Source organism: Stenella coeruleoalba (genome assembly GCF_951394435.1).
Source record: "Stenella coeruleoalba genome assembly, chromosome: 15".
Taxonomy (NCBI): domain Eukaryota; kingdom Metazoa; phylum Chordata; class Mammalia; order Artiodactyla; family Delphinidae; genus Stenella; species Stenella coeruleoalba.
The window spans coordinates 86,032,793-86,058,246 of NC_137161.1; the positions used below are offsets into that span (position 1 = coordinate 86,032,793).

At 50.6% G+C, this 25,454-nt stretch overlaps 1 protein-coding gene across 10 annotated transcripts in view; it reads left to right on the forward strand.

Annotated features, from left to right (window-relative positions):
- Positions 1–25,454, forward strand: part of CARD11 (caspase recruitment domain family member 11) — a 113,711-nt gene that overhangs the window by 69,959 nt on the left and 18,298 nt on the right. For 9 of the 10 annotated variants that reach the window (XM_079944384.1, XM_079944385.1, XM_079944379.1 and 6 more), the window contains 10 exons: positions 3,123–3,244; positions 12,309–12,521; positions 14,044–14,181; positions 15,275–15,600; positions 18,435–18,614; positions 19,543–19,695; positions 20,157–20,282; positions 20,830–21,027; positions 23,233–23,409; positions 24,318–24,369. In XM_079944384.1, coding sequence (XP_079800510.1) covers positions 3,238–3,244; positions 12,309–12,521; positions 14,044–14,181; positions 15,275–15,600; positions 18,435–18,614; positions 19,543–19,695; positions 20,157–20,282; positions 20,830–21,027; positions 23,233–23,409; positions 24,318–24,369 — 1,570 coding nt within the window. In that variant the 5' untranslated portion in view covers positions 3,123–3,237. Of the gene's footprint in view, positions 1–3,122; positions 3,245–12,308; positions 12,522–14,043; positions 14,182–14,890; positions 15,175–15,274; positions 15,601–18,434; positions 18,615–19,542; positions 19,696–20,156; positions 20,283–20,829; positions 21,028–23,232; positions 23,410–24,317; positions 24,370–25,454 lie in introns of those variants that run through there. The other variant, XM_079944387.1, reaches the window with a different exon arrangement.

A 25,454-nucleotide genomic window follows, 5' to 3' on the forward strand; every position in this document is an offset into this window, starting at 1 on the left:
GAGAAGGCTATTTTCCACTGAGTGTACTGAGCACTTAAAGGACCCTTTAAAACTGAAGACTCAGGACTTTGCCTGGTGGCGCAGTGGATAAGACTCCGCACTCCCAGTGCAGGGGGCCTGGTTTCGATCCCTGGTCAGGGAACTAGATCCCACATGCATGCCACAACTAAAAGTTCACATGCCACAACTAAGGAGCCCACGTGCTGCAACTTAGGAGCCCGCCTGCTGCAACTAAGACCTGGTGCAACTAAATAAATATTTTTAAAAATAATAATAATAAATAAAAAATAAATAAAACTGAAGACTCATGTTTTTACATTTGGAGAATCCTCTAATACTATTTTCTCTGATAATTTCATCCTATAATTGATATTGTATCCCCACAAGATATACAGGAAAGGAAGCATAATTTCTGCATGATTTCTATTTATTGGATATTAGACCTTCTAAATTGACTTCATTTTCCTCCTTTCTTATTTTCCTTCTCTTAACTTTTTGTTAACTTTCGGGGCGATTTCCTCAACTTTATCTTCCAAACTTTCTATCGATTATAAACTTCCGCTACTTTATTTTAATCATGAAGAACTCTTTCTTGTCCTTTGCTCCCTTGTCAAAGCACCCTATTGTTTTATGACTGCAATATCTTATCTACTCTCTTAATGGATTTTAATTATTGGATTGTGTTTTTTCCGTTTTCTCTCAACGCACTGTCTGCCTTCTGCCGGTTCCCTGTATCAGTTTGTTTGTTTCGATCTCTTCCTTCCATGTGGGGACTTTGCTTAAACCTTAAGTGCCCCTTGCCTCTCTGTTTATCCTTATGTGGGAGGGAACAAAAACTGTGCATGCAAGTTCTGCTTGCACAATGGGCTTCCCTGGAGCGTGAATAATCACTGGCTGACTGTGCTTGAATAACACCAATGACGGGGAGCTCATACCTCACCAAGCAATTGACTCCTCTTTTGAGAAGGAGGAGTTATTCTTTTGAACCCTGAGCCAATATCTGGCATCTTACAACTTGGTTTTAGTTCTGTCTTAAGTTTGTGTGTTAAAGTGATATTTCAGGGAGATTTTGTACATACACGTTCTGGTTTGAGTCATTTAAAAGGTAAACTTTTTTAAAAAAGGCAATTCTAGGGGCTGTATGGTAGTGATTAAGTCCACATCCAGCCTTCCATGCTAATCATATGACTTGGAACCTCTCCCAGGTTTGACTTTCTTGGCTATACTGTGGTGATGACGGTGATAACGGTGATGATGGTGGTGGTGGTGGTGATAAAGCCACCTGTCTCAAAGAGTTCTTGAGCAGTTAGGCTTAGCCGAGCGCCTGGCAGACTAAGTCGTCTATAAACACAGGGATGATGTTTCCAGCAGTTAAATGTCATACCTGTGAGTTAATCGCTCAGGAGATGTAGCCGATACATTTTCCCCGACCTCAGGACCAAGTGTTCGAGGGTGAACTCAAAATTCAAAGGGCAGAAATAGAAAGTTCAGCCTCATTACTGGGTGTCTTGTGCCTCAGTTTCCCCAAACTACATTGGCACATCATCGGATAGTACAAACCTGCTTTCCCTTTCCTGCAATTAAAACCTCTCCTACTATGAATTTTCTTAAAGGTTTTTCTTCTGATTACAAAAGAGGAAAAAAGCAAACTTCTTTGTTTAATGCAAATACAGAGAAGTATCATTTCCCTGGGCCTCCCTGGGCCTTGGTTTGTTGGGCTGAGGACGGCCCTGCCCGTAGATCTCCTGCTCCCCCAGCCCTCGCCCGGGGCCCCCCAGCCGAGGAGACCAAGGAGACAGTGCCCTCCATAGAAGCATGTCGCCGCCACCTCCCCGGGGCTGAGGGGCTGAGACAGCAGCTGACTCCGATCCAAGCTGACACCCAACGAGAAGAGCTGCTGTCAGCCCTGGGAGAGCTTGTGTCATCTATGATTAAGCCTCAAAGCCAAAACCCAACAAGTTTCTGATTAAACGATGGCATCCCAGGGTCCCTGTCACCCCCGAATGGAGCTGTGGGTTTGGAGCAGCCGTCTAGAGCCCCTGCCACGGGTACCCTGGCAGCTGTCAAGACAGGTGTCGGGGCTTCCCTGGTGGCACAGTGGTTAAGAATCCGCCTGCCAATGCAGGGCACATGGGTTCAAGCCCTGGTCCGGGAAGATCCCACATGCCACGGAGCAACTAAGCCCGTGCGCCACAACTACCGAGCCTGTGCTCTAGAGCCCGTGAGCTGCAACTACTGAGCCCCTGAGCCACGACTACTGAAGCCCGCGCGCCTAGAACCTGTGCTCCGCAACAAGAGAAGCCACCACGATTAGAAGCCGCGCACTGCAACGAAGAGTAGCCCCCGCTCGCCGCAACTAGAGGAAGCCCCGCACAGCAACGAAGACCCAACACAGCCAAAAATAATAAATAAATAAATAAAATTACCATCTCTCAAACCACTAAAAAAAGTTAAAAAAAAGAAGACCGGCGTCAGCTCCTCCTGACCTTCTCAGGGTCTGCGCTTCCCCCCCCCACCCCCTCCCACCGCCCCCTCCTCTACCACCCTTTCTCCAGAAGGAGAGCCAGCCCTTTCCCTCAAAACCCACAGCCCCAGCTGGGCTCCTGGAGGGACTGACTGGGCATGACGGCCTTGCCAGTCACCGTAAGGAATGCCGCCCTGGGGAAGTGACGGCGTGTTCCTGCCCAAAACCACGGCGAGCAGAGCTGAGACGTCACTCACAGTGAAGGGAACGTTTCTGGACTCAGGAGTTTGGTTTGCTGCTTCTGACCTGATGAATTACTAGCTGATTAGAACCTCTACACTCTGCAAATGCTTCTGTCAAAGACTTCTAACGAGCTTCCACCCGGCCATGAGCAGCCCCACAGGTGGCCTTCTCTCCACTCCCAGAGTCTTGGGACCTGGGGCCAGTAGCCTTTCCCGGCTGTCCATCGGTGGGAACAAAAGCCCTTCTCCCCCAGCAGCTCCAGGCCACAGTCCACCGCGTCCCTGTCACCTGAAGAGATGCAGGCCCTGGGATTGTGTGGCCTTTGCTTCCAAAGCAGCGGGCCCCTTTGCTGCTTGAATGGTTCTGTCTCCAACCTGTGGCCTTGTTTCAAGTCATATTATCTTTCCTCTTACAGATCCTGCCCATCAGACCTCCACATCCGGAAGGAAACTGGCTCAGGGAAGGACCAGCCCCAGCCAGAAGGAGTAAAAGGAGTAAAAGTCACCTCCTGTCCATTGGGCGCCGACTCTATGCCAGGTACTTCACGTGTCTCCTTTATGTAAAATAAATAGAAAGCGAGGTTACCTGAGACCTGCCAGGGGAGCAGGGAGGGGAGGGTTCCAGGCCGAGGGAGGTGCAGGAAGCAGGTTCTGAGCAAGCGGGCACCTGGTGGAGAATCAGAGACCGTCAGGCGAGGTGCGACCGTGGGGGCTGGTGGGGGGCCACCCTCAGCTCGGAGGTCAAGACAGAGATGCTGAATTGTATCATAGCAGCAGCTGGGGCCACACGGTCCATGTTTCCAACGAATGGCGGAGGGACGTGAGACCAGCGGCTGCCGTGGAGTTTGTCCACCAGCAGGTAGTCTCCTCGAGCCTGTAAGAACTTGAGCAAAATAGCCCTTCCTGCAGAATGTGGCCCAGGAGGCTTGAACCTGCTTTTTCTGGCTGTGTGTAGAAAGACAGATGTGGTCTAGGGTTTGACTCAAGACCAAGCCAGACCCTGCTGAGGGTACTGTCCGAGTTGCCATCAACTCTGGCCACAGTTGAGGGGAGGGAGGACCGTCCAGCCCGATAGGCTGTTAAAGCTCAGGGCCTCGGTGTCTAAGAGTGTGTTTCCGAGCAGATGCTTCATCCAGGTTCCTCCAGGTGACGGGGCCGAGTCAGGCTGAGTTACAGGGAAGCGTTTGAGAAGAGAAATACCTTTGAAATTGTGGTCAAGGTGGGGTTTTTTTCTTTTGAGCCTAGCTACACTCTCCAAAGTTTCTGCCCATGAAATATTTCATACGTTTTTATACACACACACACGCACACATAAAAATGTGTACGTGTATCAGTGAAACAAAGAACAGTAAAATGGACACGCGTGTCCCAGCTGAAGCAGTATTTCCCAGGATCAGCCGTGTCACCTATGTGTCCCACCACGTCACAGCCGTCCTGCTGCCCTCACCCTTCTGACATTTATCAGACCCCTGCTCTTCGGTATAGTTTTGCAGTATGTCCTCAACCACATAGCTGAGTTGCGTATGTTTGGGAAATTTCTTGGGCGCTCCCCTGTCGCACGTAATCTTTCGCGACTTGCCTTTACACTCAGCGTCACCTCCCCGAGGTCCGTCCGTGTTGACGCGTAAGCCGGAGTTCTTTTCCCCTGCCCTGCTGTAGGGTATGCCGTCGTTGAATACGCACATTATTGACCCCCTCTACTTGTGTCGGGACGTCTGTGGGGTGTCCAGGTTTTTTGGATACACGATGCCTCTGTTGAATATTCATGCACGAGTCTCCAGCTGAAATTAATGGGGAGATTCCTGAAGGTCTGTAGCAAGGACCAGACATCACATGTGGCCAAGGCTTACCGGGCTGGGAAGTAGAGGTACACACCCAGAGAGAGGACTCTGGCCACTTCTCAGGGGCCCTCGGGGTCTCTCGCTGCAGCTCCACCTGGCAGACCAGCTCCCTCCGCCTCCGTAGCCTCGACCTGCCTGGGGCGCTGCTTTACTGTGGCCAAGTTCTAGCCTCCACTGTGGCCGCCCTGATGCCACCTTCTAGCTAACTCCCCACAGCACGTTCACCCGCCCCACTGTCTCTTTGGCCCATAGGAAATTCCCAGGTCAAGGGATTGGCCTAGTGCACCCAGCCTCAGGGCTGGTCCTCTTGGAGCAGGTCGGTCGGCTGTGGCTGGAGGGTTTGTCTGGTACAAACAGGATGTCAGGGCTGTGGCCACCTGAGGGCGTGGGCAGGAAGGCAGATGTTACATATCGGCGTATGTTTCCCTAGACTTGGCTGTCATCTTTGTTCATTTTTCTTTTTCTCCTTTTTCAAACTATACACATAATACACTGATAGGTGTGTGTGTTGTAAACGCTAAAACAGTATAGGTAACGTCCAAGTCCTCCTGGCCAGTAACCTCCGAATTCCTCCCTCTTCTTAGATAGAATCAGTATAATCAGATCCTCTCAAACTTTTCCCCTCCCTCCTTCTTCCCCTCCCCTCCCCTCTCCCTATTTCTCTCTCCCCTTCTCTTTCACACACACACACACACACACACACACACCCCTACCTATATAATTATAGGTATTGCATTACATGAATGAGTTTCTACTGTGTTGTGATATTTTTTCTGACCCCAAATGTACAGTGTTTTCTTGACACCAAATACGTGTCATTGTTTCACATCCACCAGTTCTCTGACACCACCTGGGTGTCCAGCAATCCAGTTCAGTTCTGACACTAACTGTCCAGAGGCAGCAAAGATGCCACAGGCTAAGGGCTCAATCCCACAAGCCTGCCCCCGCCTAGGATGGTGGCCCCAAACCCAGGGCCACCTGCCCTCTGCCTGAGCAGCTCTAAATCAGGGTCTCCCACAGCCTCCTCGCCAGGTGCAATAATTTGCTGGAATGGCTCACAGAACTCAGGAAAACACTATACTTATTATAACAGTTGATTTTAAAGGATACAAATGAAAACACACATGAGGAGGTCCGGAAGGGTCCCGAGCACAGGAGCCTCTGTTCCCATGGAGCTGAGATGAGCCCCTCGCCCAGCGTGTGCTTGAATTCAGAAACTTGGAAGCTCTTTGCCCCCCATCACTGAGGGATTTTCATCAAGGTGCTGTTACGTGTGTGATGGATTAAATCATTCTCTGTTGGTGACTGAGTTCAATCTCTAGCCTCTCTCACCTCCCCTGAGGCAGGAATGTGGGGCTGAAAGTTACAACCTTCTAATCACTTGCCTGGTTCTTCTGGCATTCAGCTCCCATCCTACAGCTACTAGGGGCCCCTTACCCAAGAGTTATCTTGTTACCATACAAAAAGCATTCACACTCTTGTCACTCTGTGCTGGGAACCAGGGGCAAAGACCAAATATATTTTTTAATTATACCACATGTATGTGTGTACGTATTTACTTTCATTTTTTTTAACATCTTTATTGGAGTATAATTGGTTTTCAATGTTGTGTTCGTTTCTGCTTTATAACAGAGTGAATCAGCTATGCATATACATATGTCCCCATATCTCTTCCCTCTTGCGTCTCCCTCCTTCCCTTTAGTTTTTTAAATAAACGATGTCTTGGGATCTTTTTATGTCACCACATACTTTCAAAATGTTATTCTATATGCAAGAGGGTCATGGAGTATCTGCTGAAGAATTTGGATTGTCTACGTTTTTTTCCTATTATAAATAGTGCTAAATTTTCAAGTAAAAAATGGGGGGGGAAATTAAATCTCCATTATAGGAAAATGAAGAAATAAATTATGGTATATTCTTGCAATGGAATAATACATCCAACAGTTAAAAATGAATAAACCAATAAAAATTAAGGGACTGCCAGATTAGATTGAAACAACGAGATCACGTCTGTACTATCTACAGGAGAAAAACCTTGCATCCAAAGGTACAAGGAGGTTGAAAGTAAAAGGATAGAAATATAGACTATGCTAAAAAGAATCATAAAAGAGCTAGAGTGGCTTATATCAGACAAAATAGACGTTAAAACAAAAGTGTTACTAGAAATAAAGAAGGGATTTCATAATGATAAAAGTGTCAACCACCAGGAAGTTATAACAGTTATAAATATAACCTAACCCAAACAACAGAGCCTCAAAATACATGAAGCAAAAACTGACAGAATTGGGGCTTCCCTGGTGGCGCAGTGGTTGAGAGTCCACCTGCCGACGCAGGGGACACGGGTTCGTGCCCCGGTCCAGGAGGATCCCACATGCCGCGGAGCGGCTGGGCCCGTGAGCCATGGCCGCTGGGCTGCACGTCCGGAACCTATGCTCCGCAACCGGAGAGGCCACAACAGTGAGAGGCCCGCATACTGCCAAAAAAAAAAAAAAAAAAAAACCTGACAGAATTGAAGGGAGAAATGTAAAATTCAACAATAATAGCTGGATGGAGATTTTTAATACTCTACTTTCAATAATGGATAGAACAATAGACAGAAGATCAACAAGGAAATAGGAGACTTGAACTTGGACTTGTCTATAGTACGTGCCACCTAACAGCAGAATACGTACTCTTCTCAAGCCCCCACCTGGAATGTTCTTCATATGCTGGTCCATACAACAAACTTCAGTAAGCTTAAAAGGATTGAAGTGATCCAAAGTATGTTTACCAACCACAATGGAATTAAATTAAAAATCAATAACAGAGAGTAATTTAGGAAGTTAACAAATATGGGAAATTAAACATCACACTTCTAAATAACCAATAGGTCAAGGAAATCACACAAGAAAATAGAGTATTTACTTTGAGACAAACGGAAATGAAAATGCAACATACTGAAACTTAAGTGGTGTCACTAAAGCAGTGCTCAGAAGGGAATTTATAGCTATCAGTGTTAATACTTTTAAAAGATCTCAAATCGGTAACCTAACCTTCCACTTTATGAAACTAGAAAAAGAAGAGCAAATGAAAACTGAAGCAAGGATAAGAAAGGAAGTAATACTATTAGGACGAAAATAAACGAGTTAGAGGAGAGAAGAGCAATCGAGAAAATGAATGAAACCAAAAGTTGTTTCTTTGAAATTTCAACAACATTGACAAACCCTTAGCTAGACTGACCAAGAGAAAAAGAGAGATGATCCAAATTACTAGAATCAGAAATAAAAGAAGGGGCATTACTACCAACCTTACAGAAATAAGAGGCAAAATAAAGATAAAGGAATAATATGAACAGTTGTTTCTAATAAATTCGGTTACTTACATGAAATGGACAAATTCCTAGAAAGACACAAATTACTGAAACTTACTCAAGAAAAACAGGAACCTACAACAAGTAAAGAATTAGTAATCAAAAACCTACCTACTGGGGCTTCCCTGGTGGTGCATTGGTTGAGAGTCCGCCTGCCGATGCAGGGGACACGGGTTCGTGCCCCGGTCCGGGAAGATCCCACATGCCGCGGAGCGGCTGGGCCCGTGAGTCATGGCCGCTGAGCCTGCGCGTCCGGAGCCTGTGCTCCGCAACGGGAGAGGCCACAACAGTGAGAGGCCCGCGTACCAAAAAAAAAACCTACCTGCCAAGAAAAGCCTTCCTTGGTGACCTCTACCAAACAAAAGACAAAAGTATGCCAATTCTTCGTAAACTCTCCAAAAAAGTAGAAGAGGAAGAAACATTTCCCAATTTATTCTATGAGGCAAATTTTACCCTGATGTCAAAACCAGTCAGACATCACGAGGAAAGAAAACTACTGACTAACATCTCCCATAAGGTATGGATGCCAAAATGCTCAAAAATATACTAGCAAACCAAATCCAACACGTCCATAACTAGCTGGGATTCACAGCAAGAATGCAACGTTTGTTTAATACCTGAAAATCAATGTAATATATTAATAGAATCAAAACTAAAAACTATATGGTAGTTGGATGCAGAAAAGCATTTGACAAAATCAAACATCCTTTTGTGACAAAAATACTCAGGGAATTTCCTCAGCCTGATAAAGAACGTCTGAAACACACACACACTTAACCAGGTAACATCACACTTAACAGTGAAAACTGAATGCTTTTCCCCTGTGATCAAGAACAAGAAAAGGGGGCTTCCCTGGTGGCGCAGTGGTTGAGAGTCCGCCTGCCGATGCAGGGGACACGGGTTCGTGCCCCGGTCCGGGAAGATCCCACGTGCCGCGGAGCGGCTGGGCCCGTGAGCCATGGCCGCTGAGCCTGCGCATCCGGAGCATGTGCTCCGCAACAGGAGAGGCCACAACAGTGAGAGGCCCGCGTACCGCAAAAAAAAAAAAAAGAACAAGAAAAGGATGTGCATTCTTGCCTCTTCTGTGTAACATTGTGTTAGAAGTTCTAGCCTGGGAAATTAGAGGGGAAAAAAAGAGAAGAAAAGAAAAGAAAAGCCATCCAGATTGAAAAGACAGAAGTAAAACAGTGTAATTGCAGATGACATTATCTTATACATAGGAAAGTCATATAGAAAACATCCTATCATAAGGAATCCACTAACAAACTGTTAGAACTAGTAAATGATTTCAGTAAATCTGCTGGATGGAAGAGCAATATACAGAAGTCATTTATTGCATAGCCATATGTTAACAATGAATTTTATTCAACAAATAAAATTAAGAATACAGTTCACATTTACAATGCCATCAAAAAGAATTTAAATACTTAGGAATAAATTTAGCGAAAGAAGTGTACACTGAAAACTACAACACATTGCTGAAAGAAATTAAAGAAGATCTAAATTAATAGAAACACATCCCATATTCTTGGAGTATGACACTTAATTGCTAGATAGTAATACGTTCAAATTGATCTACATATGCAGCAGATTCACTATCAAAATCCCAACTACTCTTTTTTGCAAGTATTGACTAGTTGATCCCTAAAATTCATATGGAATTGCAAGGGGACCGGAATAGCCAAAACAATCTGAAATGGGAAGAGCAAGGTTGGAAGACTCATACTTCCCAATTTCAAAACTTACTGCACATTGACAGTAATGAAGACAGTGTGGTACTGGCATAAGGATAGACATATAGGTCAATGGAATAGAATTGAGAGTCCAGAAATGAACACTCACGTTTATGGTAAATTGAGTTTTGACAGAGGTGCCAAGACCGTTCAATAGGGAAAGAAGAATCTTTTCAACAAATTGTGCTGGAACAACTCAATCTCCACATGTAAAAAACAGCTGGACCCTTACCTCACACCATACACAAAAATTCATTCAAAATGCATCATAGGCCTAACTGTGAGAGTTAAAAGTATAAAACTCTTAGAAAAATAAATAGGAGTAAATTTTTATAACCTTGAATTAAGTAATGGTTCCTTAGATACACACCAAATGCACAAGTGAAAAAAGAAATTGGACTACATCAAAATTAAAAGCTTTTGTGCTACAAATAATACCTTTAAGAAAGTGAAAAGGTAACCAACGGAATAGGAGAAAATATGTGCCAATCATACATCTGACTTGTATCCAGAACACATAAAAATTCCATATTAAAGACAAAGGTCCAATTTAAAAATGGGCAGAGGATCTGAAGAGGCATTTCTCATGCACAGATGGCCAATGTGCACATGAAAAGATGCTCAATGTCATTAGTTCATAGGGAAATACAAATCGAAACCACAGTGAAATACCACTTCCCAGCCATTCAGATGGCTGTACTAAACACGATGGACAAGAATAATTGTTGACAATGAGAACCTGATACATTGCTAGCAGGAATAGATTAGGACCTCATACATCGCTAGCAGGACTAGATTAGGACCTCATACATCGCTAGCAGGACTAGATTAGGACCTCATACATCGCTAGCAGGAATAGATTAGGACCTCATACATCGCTAGCAGGACTAGATTAGGACCTCATACATCGCTAGCAGGAATAGATTAGGACCTCATACATCGCTAGCAGGAATAGATGAGGACCTCATACATCGCTAGCAGGAATAGATGAGGACCTCATACATCGCTAGCAGGAATAGATGAGGACCTCATACATCGCTAGCAGGACTAGATTAGGACCTCATACATCGCTAGCAGGACTAGATTAGGACCTCATACATCGCTAGCAGGACTAGATTAGGACCTCATACATCACTAGCAGGACTAGATTAGGACCTCATACATCGCTAGCAGGAATAGATTAGGACCTCATACATCGCTAGCAGGAATAGATTAGGACCTCATACATCGCTAGCAGGACTAGATTAGGACCTCATACATCGCTAGCAGGAATAGATTAGGACCTCATACATCGCTAGCAGGACTAGATTAGGACCTCATACATCGCTAGCAGGAATAGATGAGGACCTCATACATCGCTAGCAGGACTAGATTAGGACCTCATACATCGCTAGCAGGAATAGATGAGGACCTCATACATCGCTAGCAGGAATAGATGAGGACCTCATACATCGCTAGCAGGACTAGATGAGGACCTCATACATCGCTAGCAGGACTAGATTAGGACCTCATACATCGCTAGCAGGACTAGATTAGGACCTCATACATCGCTAGCAGGACTAGATTAGGACCTCATACATCGCTAGCAGGAATAGATTAGGACCTCATACATCGCTAGCAGGACTAGATTAGGACCTCATACATCGCTAGCAGGAATAGATGAGGACCTCATACATCGCTAGCAGGACTAGATTAGGACCTCATACATCGCTAGCAGGACTAGATTAGGACCTCATACATTGCTAGCAGGAATGTAAAATGGTGCAGCCACTTTGGGAAACAGTTTAGCTGTTCCTCAAAATGTTAAACATAGAGTTACCTTATGGCTCATCAGTTCCATTTCTGCATATCTGCTCAAAGGAAATGAAAACATGCATTGACAAAAAAAACGTGTACATGAATCTTCATAGTAGCATAATTTGTAATAAGCAAACAACCCAAAGTCATCAATGGGTGAATAAACAAGGTGTGATGTACCCATACAATGAGGAAGTATTCCTCAGTAAAAAGTACTGAAACATGCTGCATACAACATGGATGAACCTGGAAAGAAGCCAGGCACCGAAGACCACATGTTGTACGATCCCATTTAAGTGAAACGTCCAGAACAGGCAAGTCTACAGAGACAGAAGATAGATTAGTGGTTGCCTAAGGCTGGAGGAGCAGGTATTGGAGGGGAGTGACTCCTGAAGGGTATGAAGTTTCTTTGGGGAGTGATGAAAATGTTCTAAAGTTAATTGTGCTGATGGTTGTACAACTCTGTGACTATACTAAGAGGCATTGAATTGTACACTTTTATAAGGTGAATTGTATGGTACGTGAATTATATCTCAACAAAGCTGTTTTTAAAAATGAATGAATTAGGTCTGTATGTATCAACCTAGATAAATCTCAGTAAATGCAGAGGGAAAAAAGCAAGTTGAAAAAGGAAACAGGAAAGCATATAGTATGATGCCATGGCCGCTGAGCCTGCGCGTCCGGAGCCTGTGCTCCACAACGGGAGAGGCCACAGCAGTGAGAGGCCCGCGTACCGCAAAAAAAAAAAAAAAAAGGTAGAATATATATGCTTTTCTCTACTGTTTTTTCACCTAACAGTGGATACTGGAGAGCTCTCCAAAGTTTATAGAGCTATTCCAGTGAGGCTCTTTTATTAACCTTGTTGGGGTTTATGTCTAAAAGGAGGGGCGCCAGAGATGGATGACTATATTCAGACACTGAAGGATGAAGAGGATGCCCTGTGGGAGAATGTGGAGTGCAACCGGCACATGCTGAGTCGCTACATCAACCCGGCCAAGCTCACCCCCTACCTGCGCCAGTGCAAGGTCATTGATGAACAAGATGAAGATGAAGTGCTTAATGCTCCCATGCTGCCGTCCAAGATCAACCGGGCAGGTAACCTCAGGAGATGACTTACAGTTAGCTGTAGCAAAAGGACGTTTCTCTCAGTCAGGGATGTTTCACTAGAGTCCACAGACCTCTCCCCACCCCTGGTCCCCCACCAAACTGTCCATGGGTAGAGAGGGTCTATTAACTCGGCCGGGGGGAAATTACATCCTTATTTTACCCACCTACGGCTTAGCGTTCCCTTCAATTATGGACGCAGGTAGGCAACAAATCACAGTGATTAGCAACACTTGTGTCCTTGTCAACAGTAAACATTACAGATATCTTCTTATCACATTACAGCTATTACAGATTTCAAAATATCATTTATACTCATCTTTCCCTTGAAATGATAGTAGTTATTAGACCTGCCAAGAGATTGGCTTATTTGATGCATTGATAAAGAAGCCCATTTATTACTGAGTCGCAAATTTAATATTTGTTCACGTATCTTATTATGATTGATTCCCTTTGTCATCCAATGCATTTTATCTGTGTGAAAATGTTATTCTGGTAAAGGGTCCATAGGCTTTTCCAGACCGCCTAGGGGTCCATGACACTTTACCACATGCATTAAAGGTAGGTAGTAAGTGTGCTTTGTGAACTGTTTTGGTTTTATATACATCTGTGTGTGTATTCACATATATGTTTGTAGCAAAATATGTTTTGTGTGTAAGCATGCGGTCACAATGTAAAATGCATCTCTTTCTGTGGTTCACAGTTGAAGAGGGCTGAAACTCACTTGCCCACAGTATGACTGGTGATAGGTAGCTCATATGCTATGACTCTCTTTTGCATACCTGACCAACATCACTAATCCCAGCATGTTTTCCTACTGAGCCTGGATGTAACTTTAGAATTCGGGCGGCTGGGACAAACAGGCAGGTGACACAAGATGAAATTTATTTATTATGTCTACCCTAGGGGAAGGATTGAGTTTTAGGACCTCAAGGGAAGAAACAGCTGAAAACAAAATGTTTAAGGAAGGGGCGAGAAATGTAGCCAATAAGTGGAACTGGTAGGATAAAAACTGAAAACTGCCAAGGAAATTACACTTAGAGTAAAAACGTTCCCAGACTATGTGTTAATCCCACGGAAGAACATGGAGCTATTCCTGCTTCCTAGGACTTTTCCTAGCTCCCCACCCAAATACTTATCTTCCTGGTCTGAATCCCAGAGAACCATGTATTATTCCGTAACCACTGCTGTACATCCGTCCTCCTTCGATCACAGACCCTGTGTGGTTAATTTTAGCCCTGGCCAGTTGGGAAGCTCTTTAAGACTGTTGGTTTCCTATGGCTGCTTCTGGTTCCACCAGTCTTTGGGAGAAAGGAAACTAACACTCACAGTCCCTGCCGAGGGCCTAGCACTTCGATTTACATTAGCTGGACTGTAAGATAAAACTCAGGAGTGACAGGATGTGGTGAGACTCTCTTCTTAAGAGTGTACTGTCTGGATGTGAGCCCAGCGTAAGACTGGATTTGGAGACATGGACGCTGCTGCCCACCGAGTGATTTGGCCTTTCCTCTAGGCCGACTGCTGGACATTCTGCATACGAAGGGGCAGAGGGGCTACGTGGCCTTCTTGGAGAGTCTGGAATTTTACTACCCAGAACTGTACAAACTGGTGACGGGAAAGGAACCCACTCGTAGATTCTCCACCATTGTGGGTAAGTGGCTTTACCAGCAGCATTCGGACTGTGATGGGAGGGGTGTGTGTGTGTGTGTGTGTGTGTCCAGTGGTGGGACAGCTCTAAGCTTATGGATCTGTGACGTCAGGACAGTGCCCCGGTGGCACTTAGGAACTGTCAACCACTTATTTCTGCCTGATGATGAAATGTAGGTCACAGAGGAACAAACTGAATCAAGAGAAGTGGGTGTTTACTGAACATCCCCCATGAGTGTTGGGGGGGTGGAACTCCCCCTACCCTCTTCATCTTGTCCTTTCCTTTGCCTACCCTCCTGCCGGTATCCCATGAACCAGAGCCCGTGGTCATCTTGACATCTTAATTTTCCTTCCTAAATATTCTTAAATCTGTCTTTTCTCCATATACACCCCTATCCTAGTCAAGACCCATGCAACCCTATCAGCTCTTTATATCCATTCCTGCTCTGATCCAATGAGTTCTCCACTCCTCGTGTCACCCTCCTCTACTTAAAACCTTTCAGTGGCTTTCCATTGTTGCCATCTGAAGACCCCAGTGCAGCCCACAAGGACCCTACATGGTCCAGCCCCTGATCATACTCCCAGCCTCACCTTTCTGCCTCTCCCTCTCTCTGAGCTCCAGCCACTTTGGTCTTCCTTCAGTTTCTGAAATGTGCCAGGTTCCTCTTCCCTTCCCATAGGACCTTGGCAATGTTGTTCCACCTTCCTAGAATGTGTTTTCTCTCCTCAATACCGGAGCCCATCCATCAGGAGCCTTCTCTAATGCCTCTGTCCACTCAGCTGGATCTGGTCCCCCCCACCCCGTTACACACTCTCACAGTCCCCCATACCTTTACTTTGTACAGTCCTCTCACTCTGTAGTTATATTTGCGTGTGATCACTTGCTTTTTTGATGTCTGTCTCCCTTACCAGACATAAGCTCTACCGGGACCAAGGCTGTCTTGCGCACCCTGAATCCCCGGTGCCTGATGGGTAGTAAGAGCTCAGTAAAATGTTGGTGAGTGAATGAGTGAACGAATGACACCTGCCCCACGTCTGGAACCCCCTTCTTCCCCTCCCCAGTCCTCAGGCCTGACTGGGTGCCCCCCTCTCCACAGTGGAGGAGGGCCACGAGGGCCTCACGCACTTCCTGATGAACGAGGTCATCAAGTTGCAGCAGCAGATGAAGGCCAAGGACCTGCAGCGGTGTGAGCTGCTGGCCAAGTCACGACAGCTGGAGGACGACAGGAAGCAGCTGACGCTGACACAGGTGGAGCTGCTGACCTTCCGGGACCGGTACTACAAGATGAAGGAGGAGCGGGACAGCTACAACGACGAGCTGGTCAAGGTGAAGGATGACAACTACAACTTGGCCATGCGCTACGCCCAGCTCAGCGAAGAGAAAAACATGGCGGTCATGCGGAGCCGGGACCTCCAGCTCGAGGTGAGGGGCACGTGGCGGGAGCTGCTGGGCCAAAGTGAGTGAGCGGGAAGCGAAGGCCACCAGGCAGGCAGGGGCAGGGTTTAACACCTGGCCAGGTGAGGGAGAAAGGAAGACGCGGGAGTTTCGGCAGCCTAGATCAACTGTGCGCACGCGCACGCCAACCCAGCGAGGCTCGGTGCCGCAGTTTAGCGCCCAGATCCACTGCGCATGTGTGCACATGCGCACAGACCCAGTGAGCTTGACGTCCTGCTCAGGACGTGCAGACTTGCGCACCTGGGCCCGGTGGAGCTTCCCACTTGCTCCGGAGCGAGGACCCACTAGGCACGTGAACCAGAGATGCGCACATGGGCCCAGCTCGTGGGCACTGCACCCGTGCTGGGTGAGGGGGAAGATGGAGGATTCAGGGGCCTGCCCAGCTCTATGGCCCTCGGGAAAATCCCAAGGAGATGGGCACAGCACCTGTCCCGTGGATTCATGAGATCCTTGAGGCCAGGACTCTGCCCTTCACAGCTGTATCCACAAAGGGCAGCATGACACAGTGGAAGAGTCACTTATCAGTGAACAGTCCAGCAGCCAAATGGTAGATGTCATTAATGAGTTTACTTCCAAAAGGGAGATGGAGAAGGGAATTGCTTAACTCATTCATTCCTTTTATTGTGCACCGCCTTGCACCAGCCTCTTTTCCAGGGATACATAACTCAAAACCAAAGCCCTGCTGTCATGGAGCTCACATTCTAATCAGAAAAGAAATGCATCAATCGCTGGTAGTAATAAGTGCTATTAAGAAGAGGGAGAAAAGAGTTTAGGGATAGTGAGTGAGGGGTGCTGTTTTAAATAGGATGGTCAGGAAGCGTTCCTGACAAGGAGACACAGGAGCAGAGATCTGAGGAGAGGGAGGAGCCAGCCCTGCAAGTCTCAGGGGAAGAGCAAGGAGCAAGTGCAAAGGCCCCAGGTAGCGGCCATGCTTGGTGTTTTCGACAAACAGCAGGAGAGCCAGTGGGGCTGGAGCCAAATGAGCAAATGGGAGCCGGCCAGGGTCCAGATCCTGGGGGCTTGGTAAGAACCTTGGAATTTATTCCAGTAGTGACGGAAGCCACTGAGGGATTGAGAGCTGCGAGCGACAAATGATTTATATCTAGAAAGATCACTCTGGCTGCTGGGTGGAAAATAGACCCTCAGAACATTTATGAAGCCCCTGCCATGTGGAAGGCACGGTGCTAAGCACCGCGGGGGACGTAGGCATAAATAACCTGATTTGTGCCCAGGTCACTTACAGTTTAGTTGAACCAGACAGATCAGTAAACAGTCCACTAGAATTCCGGTGGATTGAGTCGGTGGCATAGCAGGCAAAACGCAAGAGCTTTGAAACCCTTTGGCTTTGACTTCAAATCTGACTTCTGGCTTTACCACTTAGTGGGTTCTTGGCCTCCGTTTCCTCATTCGTAAATGCCAGTTACATGGAAATGAAAATGATACCTACGCCCTAGGGTGGCTGAGATGCTGAAATATGTCTTTGGCAAGATGGCTGACCTAGTAAGCACACACTTTGTGTCCACTTGGTTGGGACTGGGGATCTAGACCCAGAACAGGTCACTTGGGTTCATCTTCCAAGACTCAAAGGAGGACTGTGTGCGTGTGTGTGTGTGTGTGTGTGTGACCAGGAAGCAAGGTTTCTGTGCTGTCTCATCTAGGATTTGGAGGTGTTAACCTGTGGCGGAGGTTTAAAACTTTCTCTCCTAGAACTTTCTCCTGTTTTATGTTTTTCTGACCATATAGTAACAGTGAGAAACCATATCTAGAACTTGAAAGAACATCTGGCCAGCTGAGTCCTAGGCCATTTCTCAGGCCCAGGCTGCTTCCCTGCATGCCTCTTTGTTCCTTCCCTCAGACCACGGACGTACAGCCGAGGTCCTTCCTTGCTGAAGCCGTCACCCTCCACCTGCCAGATGTCTTGAGATGTTCCCCCCATAAGCCTAGAATTGAAAAAGGACGCTCACCCATTTGGTACCCTCCTCCTTGCAGACCTTGAAAACAATCTTCCTCTTCTAGGTGTTTGGCCAAGGCGGATCAGTTTGGGGAAGCAGCCAGGCTAAGTCACAGAGGTTTAAGAAGCTTCCTCCCGGTCTCAGTTCCTCACACTCGCCTCCTGGGTGAAGCTCAGCACAGCTGGAGAAGTTGTCCCATTTCCAGGGGTAGTAACTGCCTCCTCCTCCAGGAAGCCACTCTTTCTTACACACTAGGTCTGGGCAGGTCCTTTAGGCCAGAGATCCTGTCAGTGGCAGCAATGCCATTTGTTCAACTAAAATCTTGTGTGAAACACAAGAGGCCAAAACCTGTGCATATGCAGAACTACTTGGGGTGCGAAGTCAGGGTGGGGCCCGGATCCCCCCCCTCCCCATCTCTTTGCTCCCTGCGATAACACGAGGGTTCTTGAGGGAATCTTGACTTCTGAGGATCAGAGTTTGAAACCCATCCTAAAAGACCTTTAAAATGGATAACATACCTCAGGGAAACGCCAGGTTGGGTACCTTTTATCCTAGTCTGTAATCTGTTCTGCTCCACAAAAGTTGCCTGAGGAAGTCTTCCAGGGGACGTAACTGCTTTAGAACTGTTCTAAATTAATGGATCAGGACCCTCTTCCTCAACAAGGAGGGGGTGGTTTGTTTCACTGGAAGAGGTTTCTTTGAGGCCTTCTCTGTCACCAACTGGAGGAAGGAGAGAGGGGGGCAGAGCACAGCTCGTGCTGGAAGTCCAGTAGGATCTGGGAGGCACTGCCTTTTCTGAATGTCTCCTGTCAACTGCGTTCTCCCCTCGGCACCCTGTGGGTGTTTCAGATCGACCAGCTCAAGCATCGATTGAATAAGATGGAGGAGGAATGCAAGCTGGAGAGGAATCAGTCGCTGAAACTAAAGAACGACATCGAGAACCGGCCCAAGAAGGAGCAAGTTCTGGAGCTGGAGCGGGAGAATGAAATGCTGAAGACCAAAATCCAGGAGCTGCAGTCCATCATCCAGGTGAGGGCCAGTGCGGGCACAGTGGGCGCAAGGGAGGAGGAAGGTCGGGGACGGACATGCCTGCCTGGGTGTGAGTCCCAAAGCCACCACCTGCTGACCGCAGGACCACAGAGAGTTCATGTCATCCTCGGGCACCTTAGTCCCTCCTCTGTCAGCGGGGGTGACCACACCACCCACTTCTCAGAGGCACGACATTATGTGAGATAAAACTTGTGGCGATGTTCCCCTGGCTGAACCACTCCGTGAAAATCGCCATTCACACAAAATCACTGCCCTGGGCGCTGTGAGAAAAGTACATCCGAGAAATCTTCTTGCCTTAAAGATTCCAAGAAACTCAACTCTCAGCTCTGTGTGATTTGTTAAAACTTCAAGAGCCTCCCCCCCCGCCGTCACAGAATCATCTGTAGGTACGGAGGAATAATAGCCCCAAATACATACGCAGGGAAGAAAAAAGGCACCCGCCCCTTCCTCCGGAATGATCCCCCCCGCCCCCCAGGACTGGCTGCCTGGCGTGGAAGGCTCTCGTTCAGAGCAGAGGATGCGTCCCGGTTTAGTCGGAGAGATTAATTGGTATTTCGGGGGAGGCATCTGGAAGGCAGATCAGCCCTCTCTTTGTTGTCACCTGTGAAGCGTGTGGAGCAGCAGCGAGTGCTCCTCTGAGCTCTGATAAGAGCCGGGGCAGAACGACAGGCCTCGGGATGTTTCTGCGCGGAAGTGGGCTTTATGCTGCTTCCCAGGTGATAAAATTCGTAAATGATAAGCTGCTTACGGACCCCGAGAGACAGCGACCCTTGCCTCTCTCTGCTTCCCTGGCACAAAACCTTCTGCTTGCCCAGTGTGTCGCCGGCACTTCTGTCTGCCGCCTTCCCGGGCCCCTGCCCCCAGCCCCGTTAAACGTCCCCCCCTTCCGCACTCCCCGCCCGCCCAGGCCGGGAAGCGCAGCCTGCCGGACTCGGACAAGGCCATCCTGGACATCCTGGAGCATGACCGCAAGGAGGCCCTGGAGGACCGGCAGGAGCTCGTCAACAAGATCTACAACCTGCAGGAGGAGGTCCGCCAGGCGGAGGAGCTGAGGGACAAGGTGGGCCCCACGGGCGGTCGGGGCAGCACCCACCCAGCTGGCACCCTCGGGCCGGGAGCCCCTGTACAGCACGGGTGTGTGTTAGTGGAACCTCCAGAGCCCACACTCTCTTCCAGGGACCGGGTCTGGCCCCTGGTGTCAATTCCCTGTGCGTCAGTTGCTCGTGAATTACTGAGCGTTAGCACGGCACCTGTCTCCCCCCTGGCTGAAGGCCACGGGAGGGCGCACGTGGCGTCCACCCTGTCTCCCGCTCATTCCCTGGCACGTAGTAGGTCCACAGCAAATCTCCGTTGGTGGACTGGCCTTTTACCTTGGTCCCCTCTGGTCAGAGAGCTGCCTCTCACGAGGTCAGGCCCGTGGGGAGGGGCAGGCCGGCTCTGGGAAGACGCAGCCAGAAAACGGCTCTCGGCCCCGATTGATGACCGCTTGACGCGTGTGTTGATCTCCCCCTGTGCTCGCAGTACCTGGAGGAGAAGGAGGACCTGCAGCTGAAGTGCTCGACCCTGGGGAAGGACTGCGAGATGTACAAGCACCGCATGAACACCCTCATGCTGCAGCTGGAGGAGGTGGAGCGGGAGCGCGACCAGGTACGGGCTGTCCGGGGCGGCTGCGCAGCAGGCCTGCGGGCTCCGGGCCGTGGGGTCCAGCAGGAGGTTTTGTCCGGGGCAGTGTCATTAACTCCGCCGGAATCACTCGTGAATCCATCTTTCCTGCTTCCGTTCCCAAAATGAATTCTATCCCAGTTCGTTTGAATAGCATGGGGGCCTGAGCTGGAGCCCGGCGGCCCGGGCTTTAGAGTAAGATGGCCAGGTCCAGACCCCGTCACTCTTCAGACGCGTGGCTGCAGGCGAGCTGCCACTCCCTGGAGGCCTCGTCTGTGAAGTGGGAATAATAATAATGGTGCCGCTCGCTAGGGCGGAGGGTGGGCTCCAAGAGACACAGCCGGGGCTGGATAGACGGGGGCTGTGACGTGTTGTTCAGGATGGTATCGACTGAAACGCCCAGGGGTCAGGGTCCAGAAAAGGGCCAGAGGCCGTGGGACTGACACGTGGGCTGGGGAGCGGGCGTCTGGGTCTGACTTGGGAGCGTCGGGGCAAAGGCCAATCAGCCTCGTCCCTCTCCTCCTCCGGGCAGGCCTTCCATTCCCGGGACGAGGCGCAGACCCAGTACTCCCAGTGCTTAATCGAAAAGGACAAGTACAGGAAACAGATCCGCGAGCTGGAGGAGAAGAACGACGAGATGAGGATTGAGATGGTCCGGCGGGAAGCCTGCATCGTGAACCTGGAGAGCAAACTCCGGCGCCTCTCCAGGGACAGTGGCGGCCTCGAGCAGGTGGGGCTGCCGGGCGCGCGCGCTCCCGCGAGGAAGCACACCCTTCCCTCCCACGCCCAGAGCAGCCGTGCCCCTGAGCCGCCGTGTGTCTGGGTCGTCATGAGTAGAAGCCGCTCATTTTGAAGCTAGAAGAGGCAGGACGAAAGCCTGGCCGGGCCGCTTGCTGGCCGGGTGATCTCGGGCAAGTCACTCCCGCGTTAGAACCGCAGCTCCTCCTCAGGGGACCTCTGTCGGCCGTTAGCCTGCCACTGGGTGTCCTTAAACCCCTCTGGATGGTCATCGGGTGTAAGACGCCCTGCTCCCATTAAAGTCAGTAGGGCCTGTAAGGAAACCGTCGTTTATCTCGATCTGAAGTTCAGGCACGTGTCACCGCGGGGCCCCAGGCGCTCCGAAGTGAGCGATGCCGTGCAGGCAGGTAGATGATACTATCACTCTCGTAGCTGTGGGCTTGGGTGCCTGTGTCTGCAGGTACCGTGCTAAGTGCCCTCTGTGCCGCAGGACTGCCCGCCAGGACAGTAAGATCGCTGTCTTCCTTGGCCAAGGGTAGAATCCAGACACAAGCAGCTGAGTAACTTCCCCGAGGGCATCGCTAGTCAGTCACTCAGGGAAACCAGGATTGGACCCACCCTCCCAGCCCCTCGCCCAGAGGACTCAGATCTAGTGCTGGACGCAGATCCAGGAGCGTGACATTTCAACCAAGTGTTGTAAATGACGCGTTGGAGGGGCGCTGTAGGCGCCCAGGGGAGGAGGCCTCCATTCTGTCAGGGTTCCGGGAAAGACTCCCTACAGGAGAAGCCAGCCTCGGGACCTCCATTTGGAATGCTGTCCCCGGACTTCACCTGGCCAAGTTCTGACCCCCTTCTGGGGTTGGCTGAAGCGCCAACTTCCTCAGCTAGGCCTTCACCGGTTCCTGATGGAAACCAGGAGCCTCTGTTATGCCCTCGACTTTTGCGCATTCCCCACAGTTTGTAATGACGCAGCAGCTCCGTGTAGGCCCCTCTGTTCGTCCAGCGTGTAGCATAGGGCCAGGCACAGGGTGGACCCTCGGGGAGCATCTGCTGAATTTATGAACGAAAGCTGTGACGGCGCCTGGCTAGGTGAGGAAAGATGGGGCTGTATTCCAGCCCACAGGGACACCACGAGCAAAGGCCTGGAGGCGTGACACCCATGGCATGCCGTCGGCAGGCCGCGCTTGGCAGGTCTGTCATCCATGGAGCGGGAGGCGGGGACAGGCAGGAGGTGGGCTGGAGCGGGTAGCAGGAGGGAGCCGAGTGGGCCCGTCGTCTAAGGAGCTCGGTCGTGAGTTATTCTTGGACGTGAAGGATTTTGTGCGGGAAGTAAGGCCAAAAGCTTCGGGTTTGGAGGCAACGTGGCATGAGGGTGTTACGTTGCGGCGAGCCGCCTCCGACCAGCAGAATAACGAGTCGCCACACGCAAGATTCTTCTCGTATCACACTTTATTGGAGCACAGCTTGGTTAAAGAAAAGATGGAAGGAAGACCCCGCAATCCTATAGCAGTCTGCTTATATAGGGATTAAGAACATGTGTCGCTCTGTGATTGGCTTTCGCCGAGGGTGCGACTTGTGAGCCAGCATCGGATAGGTCACTACTTTAAAACCTCATTAGTATACTTAGCGCAAGCGCAGTGGCCACAGGAAGGATGACTCAGCTCACTTCAGCTTCCTGCTGCGTGGCAGTTAGCTGACCGCGCCCTACATTACGTGGCTTTGAGGGGACCAACCAGAAGTTACGTAATATCCTTGCAGCTCAGCTTCAGATAATGGCTATAAATTACTTAGGACAGTACCTGGCACTGTTGTTATCATTATCCAGTCATTCAGCAACATTTCTTACATTTGTAGCTTAGGCCTAGGGCCTGAAATTGTGGATCTGATGGTGGTGTATCAGATAAGGGGCCAAGGCCATCTGAGAGGCAGTCCCTCTACTGTAAAGAGCACAGTGCGAGAGTCTGCGCCAGGGCCCCGGCGGGAGGGACATGGGGGCGGGGGTCTTGTGAGGAGGAGAGTGGAGCTAGCGTGGTAGGTCTTGGCATCGGGGTGGACGCGGGGGTCAGGAAAGAGGAGGAGGCCGTCCGAGCTTCAAGCCTGGGGCCCGAGGGAGCGATAGCTCCATTAGAGCTTGTTCCTGCGCGTGGCGGCAGCTCCTCTGTGCCCCGTCACGGACACGGCCTCCCCTTGTCTCCAGAGTTTGCCCAGGAACCTGCCAGTGACCATCATCTCTCAGAACTTTGGGGACACCAGCCCCAGGACCAACGGTCAGGAGGCTGACGATTCTTCAACCTCAGAGGATTCGCCAGAGGACAGCCGCTACTTCCTGCCCTACCACCCGCCCAAGCGCAGGATGAACCTGAAGGGCATCCAGGTGCTCGCACGCAGCCCGGGAGGCGCCGGGGGTGGGGACCGGGGCGCTGGGGGCCCCCTGCACGCGGGGGAGGAGGCAGCAGGGCCTCACGTGGTCCTGGGGCGGGTCTCAGACCCCGGATGCGACTTGACCGCCGTCAGCCCTGTGAAGGGAAACCGTGCCAGCTTTGTGCTTCTCGCTTGTTTGTTCCGGCGAATTCTTTCATCTCCTACGAATGGAGTACAAGTTAAGAGAGAGGAGAGAGAATGGTATAAGCACGATCTCCGAATTCACTTGTTTATCAGCGAATAGGTATTGAGCGCCTGTCGCGTGTTTCCCGACGTCGGCGGCCCGTGATGGAGCTGGAGTTCCAGCACTCATCCTATCTGCTTTGCTCTGTCTCTAGCGCGCGCCATCAGCTGAGGAAAGAATGAATGTGACTGAGTGAATGAGACGGGCTCACGCGCGGGGCCTGGCGGGGCCTCTGCTCTCCCCGCCCTCGCACACAGGGGGCGGGAAGGCCTGGGGCAGCACCTCGGAGGCCGGGTGGACCCGCCAGCACCTAATGCCGGGGTGGCCGGGGCAGCTGCCCCAAAGCCTCGTCTGTTCCTGAAGGCTCCCCCGTGCCGTGTAGCCAGTTCTGCTCAGCGGCACAGCACCACCCCACCTCCACTCTCGGCCCTTGTACCATCCGAGCCGCGTGGCAGCGCCTCCCGTGGGGCGAGCGTGTCTGTACCAGCGGCTGCCTGCGCTGGGCCGGGGGGCCACGGCCGTGGGGTATCCTGTGCCCTCCGTGGTTCCTGCGGCCACGTGACGAGGGCGGCGTGGGCTCGCCTCAGTTTCTTTCTTGCCTTAGCGCCGGTGACGTGTGTCTCAGGCCTTGTTTGATTTGTGTCCTCTGTCTCCTTGCTTCCCCTCCCCTCTTTCAGCTGCAGAGAGCCAAATCCCCCATCAGCCTGAAGCGAACGTCAGATTTTCAAGGTTAGTGAGACGCCCGGATCCCTCTCCTGTCTGTCACTCTGACTCTCGGTCCATCTGTTTCTCCCATCATAGGCGTCGATCCTGCAAGGTTAACCCGGGAGGGGTCTCGGGGGCCCTGGGGCCCCGGGGCGGCAGGGTGTCCAGATGGTGATTACTATTCGCTGTCATCGGAGAGGGCGGGAGCCCCGACCACGGAAACGTCACATCTGAGGTCCTCTCCCCGTGGGTCCGTCCGGAGCCCCGATACTTGGCCTCCCTCCCGGACTTCCGGGCAGGCAGTCCCCGGCGTGGGAGGCCACCAGTTCACCCCTCAACCCCGGGTTCTCCGAGACACACTGTCCCCAGAATTCCTCTCACTCCTCCTCAGCGCCACTCTGGAGCGACAGCTGGCTAGCGAGGGTTTGCCTGGGTGCACCGGGCACCCACTGTGTGCCAGGTGCTGGCAGGTCCACGTAGATGCTTCCAGAGCCCAGGTACTCGGGCAGGGCCATCGGTGAGGAGGTGGGATGTGGCTCTGGACACCTAAGAGAGCAGTTGGAAGAAGGCTGGAGAAGGATCTGTCAAGAAGGGCACGTGCAGGCGGGGTCTAGAAAAGGGAGGATTGAGGCCACTGGGCGCGGCCTCCGGAAGGGCCCCCCGGGATGGAGCAGGAAGCAGAGACATGGATGTGCGGCCTGGGAAGCGTGTGATACAGAAAGCTGTGCTGCCTCCTAGGGTCAGAGCAGGACGGCGCCAGGAACGAGCCCGCAGAGGTTGACAGCCAGGCCCGAGTTCACGGGCTTCATCCTGCCAAGGAGAGCAGGGCAGCCAGGGGTCCAGATCTGGGCTGCACCTGGTGGGGACACCGGGGGAAGGGGAGCCCTAAGGTGGGGGCCGAGCCACTTCCCTGGTGGCCAGACCAGGTGTTTCAGGGACCTTGTACAGAAGGGAGGTGTAAAGGGCCTGCGGCCAGCAGAAGTGGAGAGGGCGTTTGTGCCCAGCAGAGGGAAAGGGGTGCAGCGGAGACGGAGCCTCGCCGGCTGCCTGACGTGGGGCGCTGGGCCAGGGACCTCAAGGGCGCCACGGACCGGGGTGCACGTGTGCGG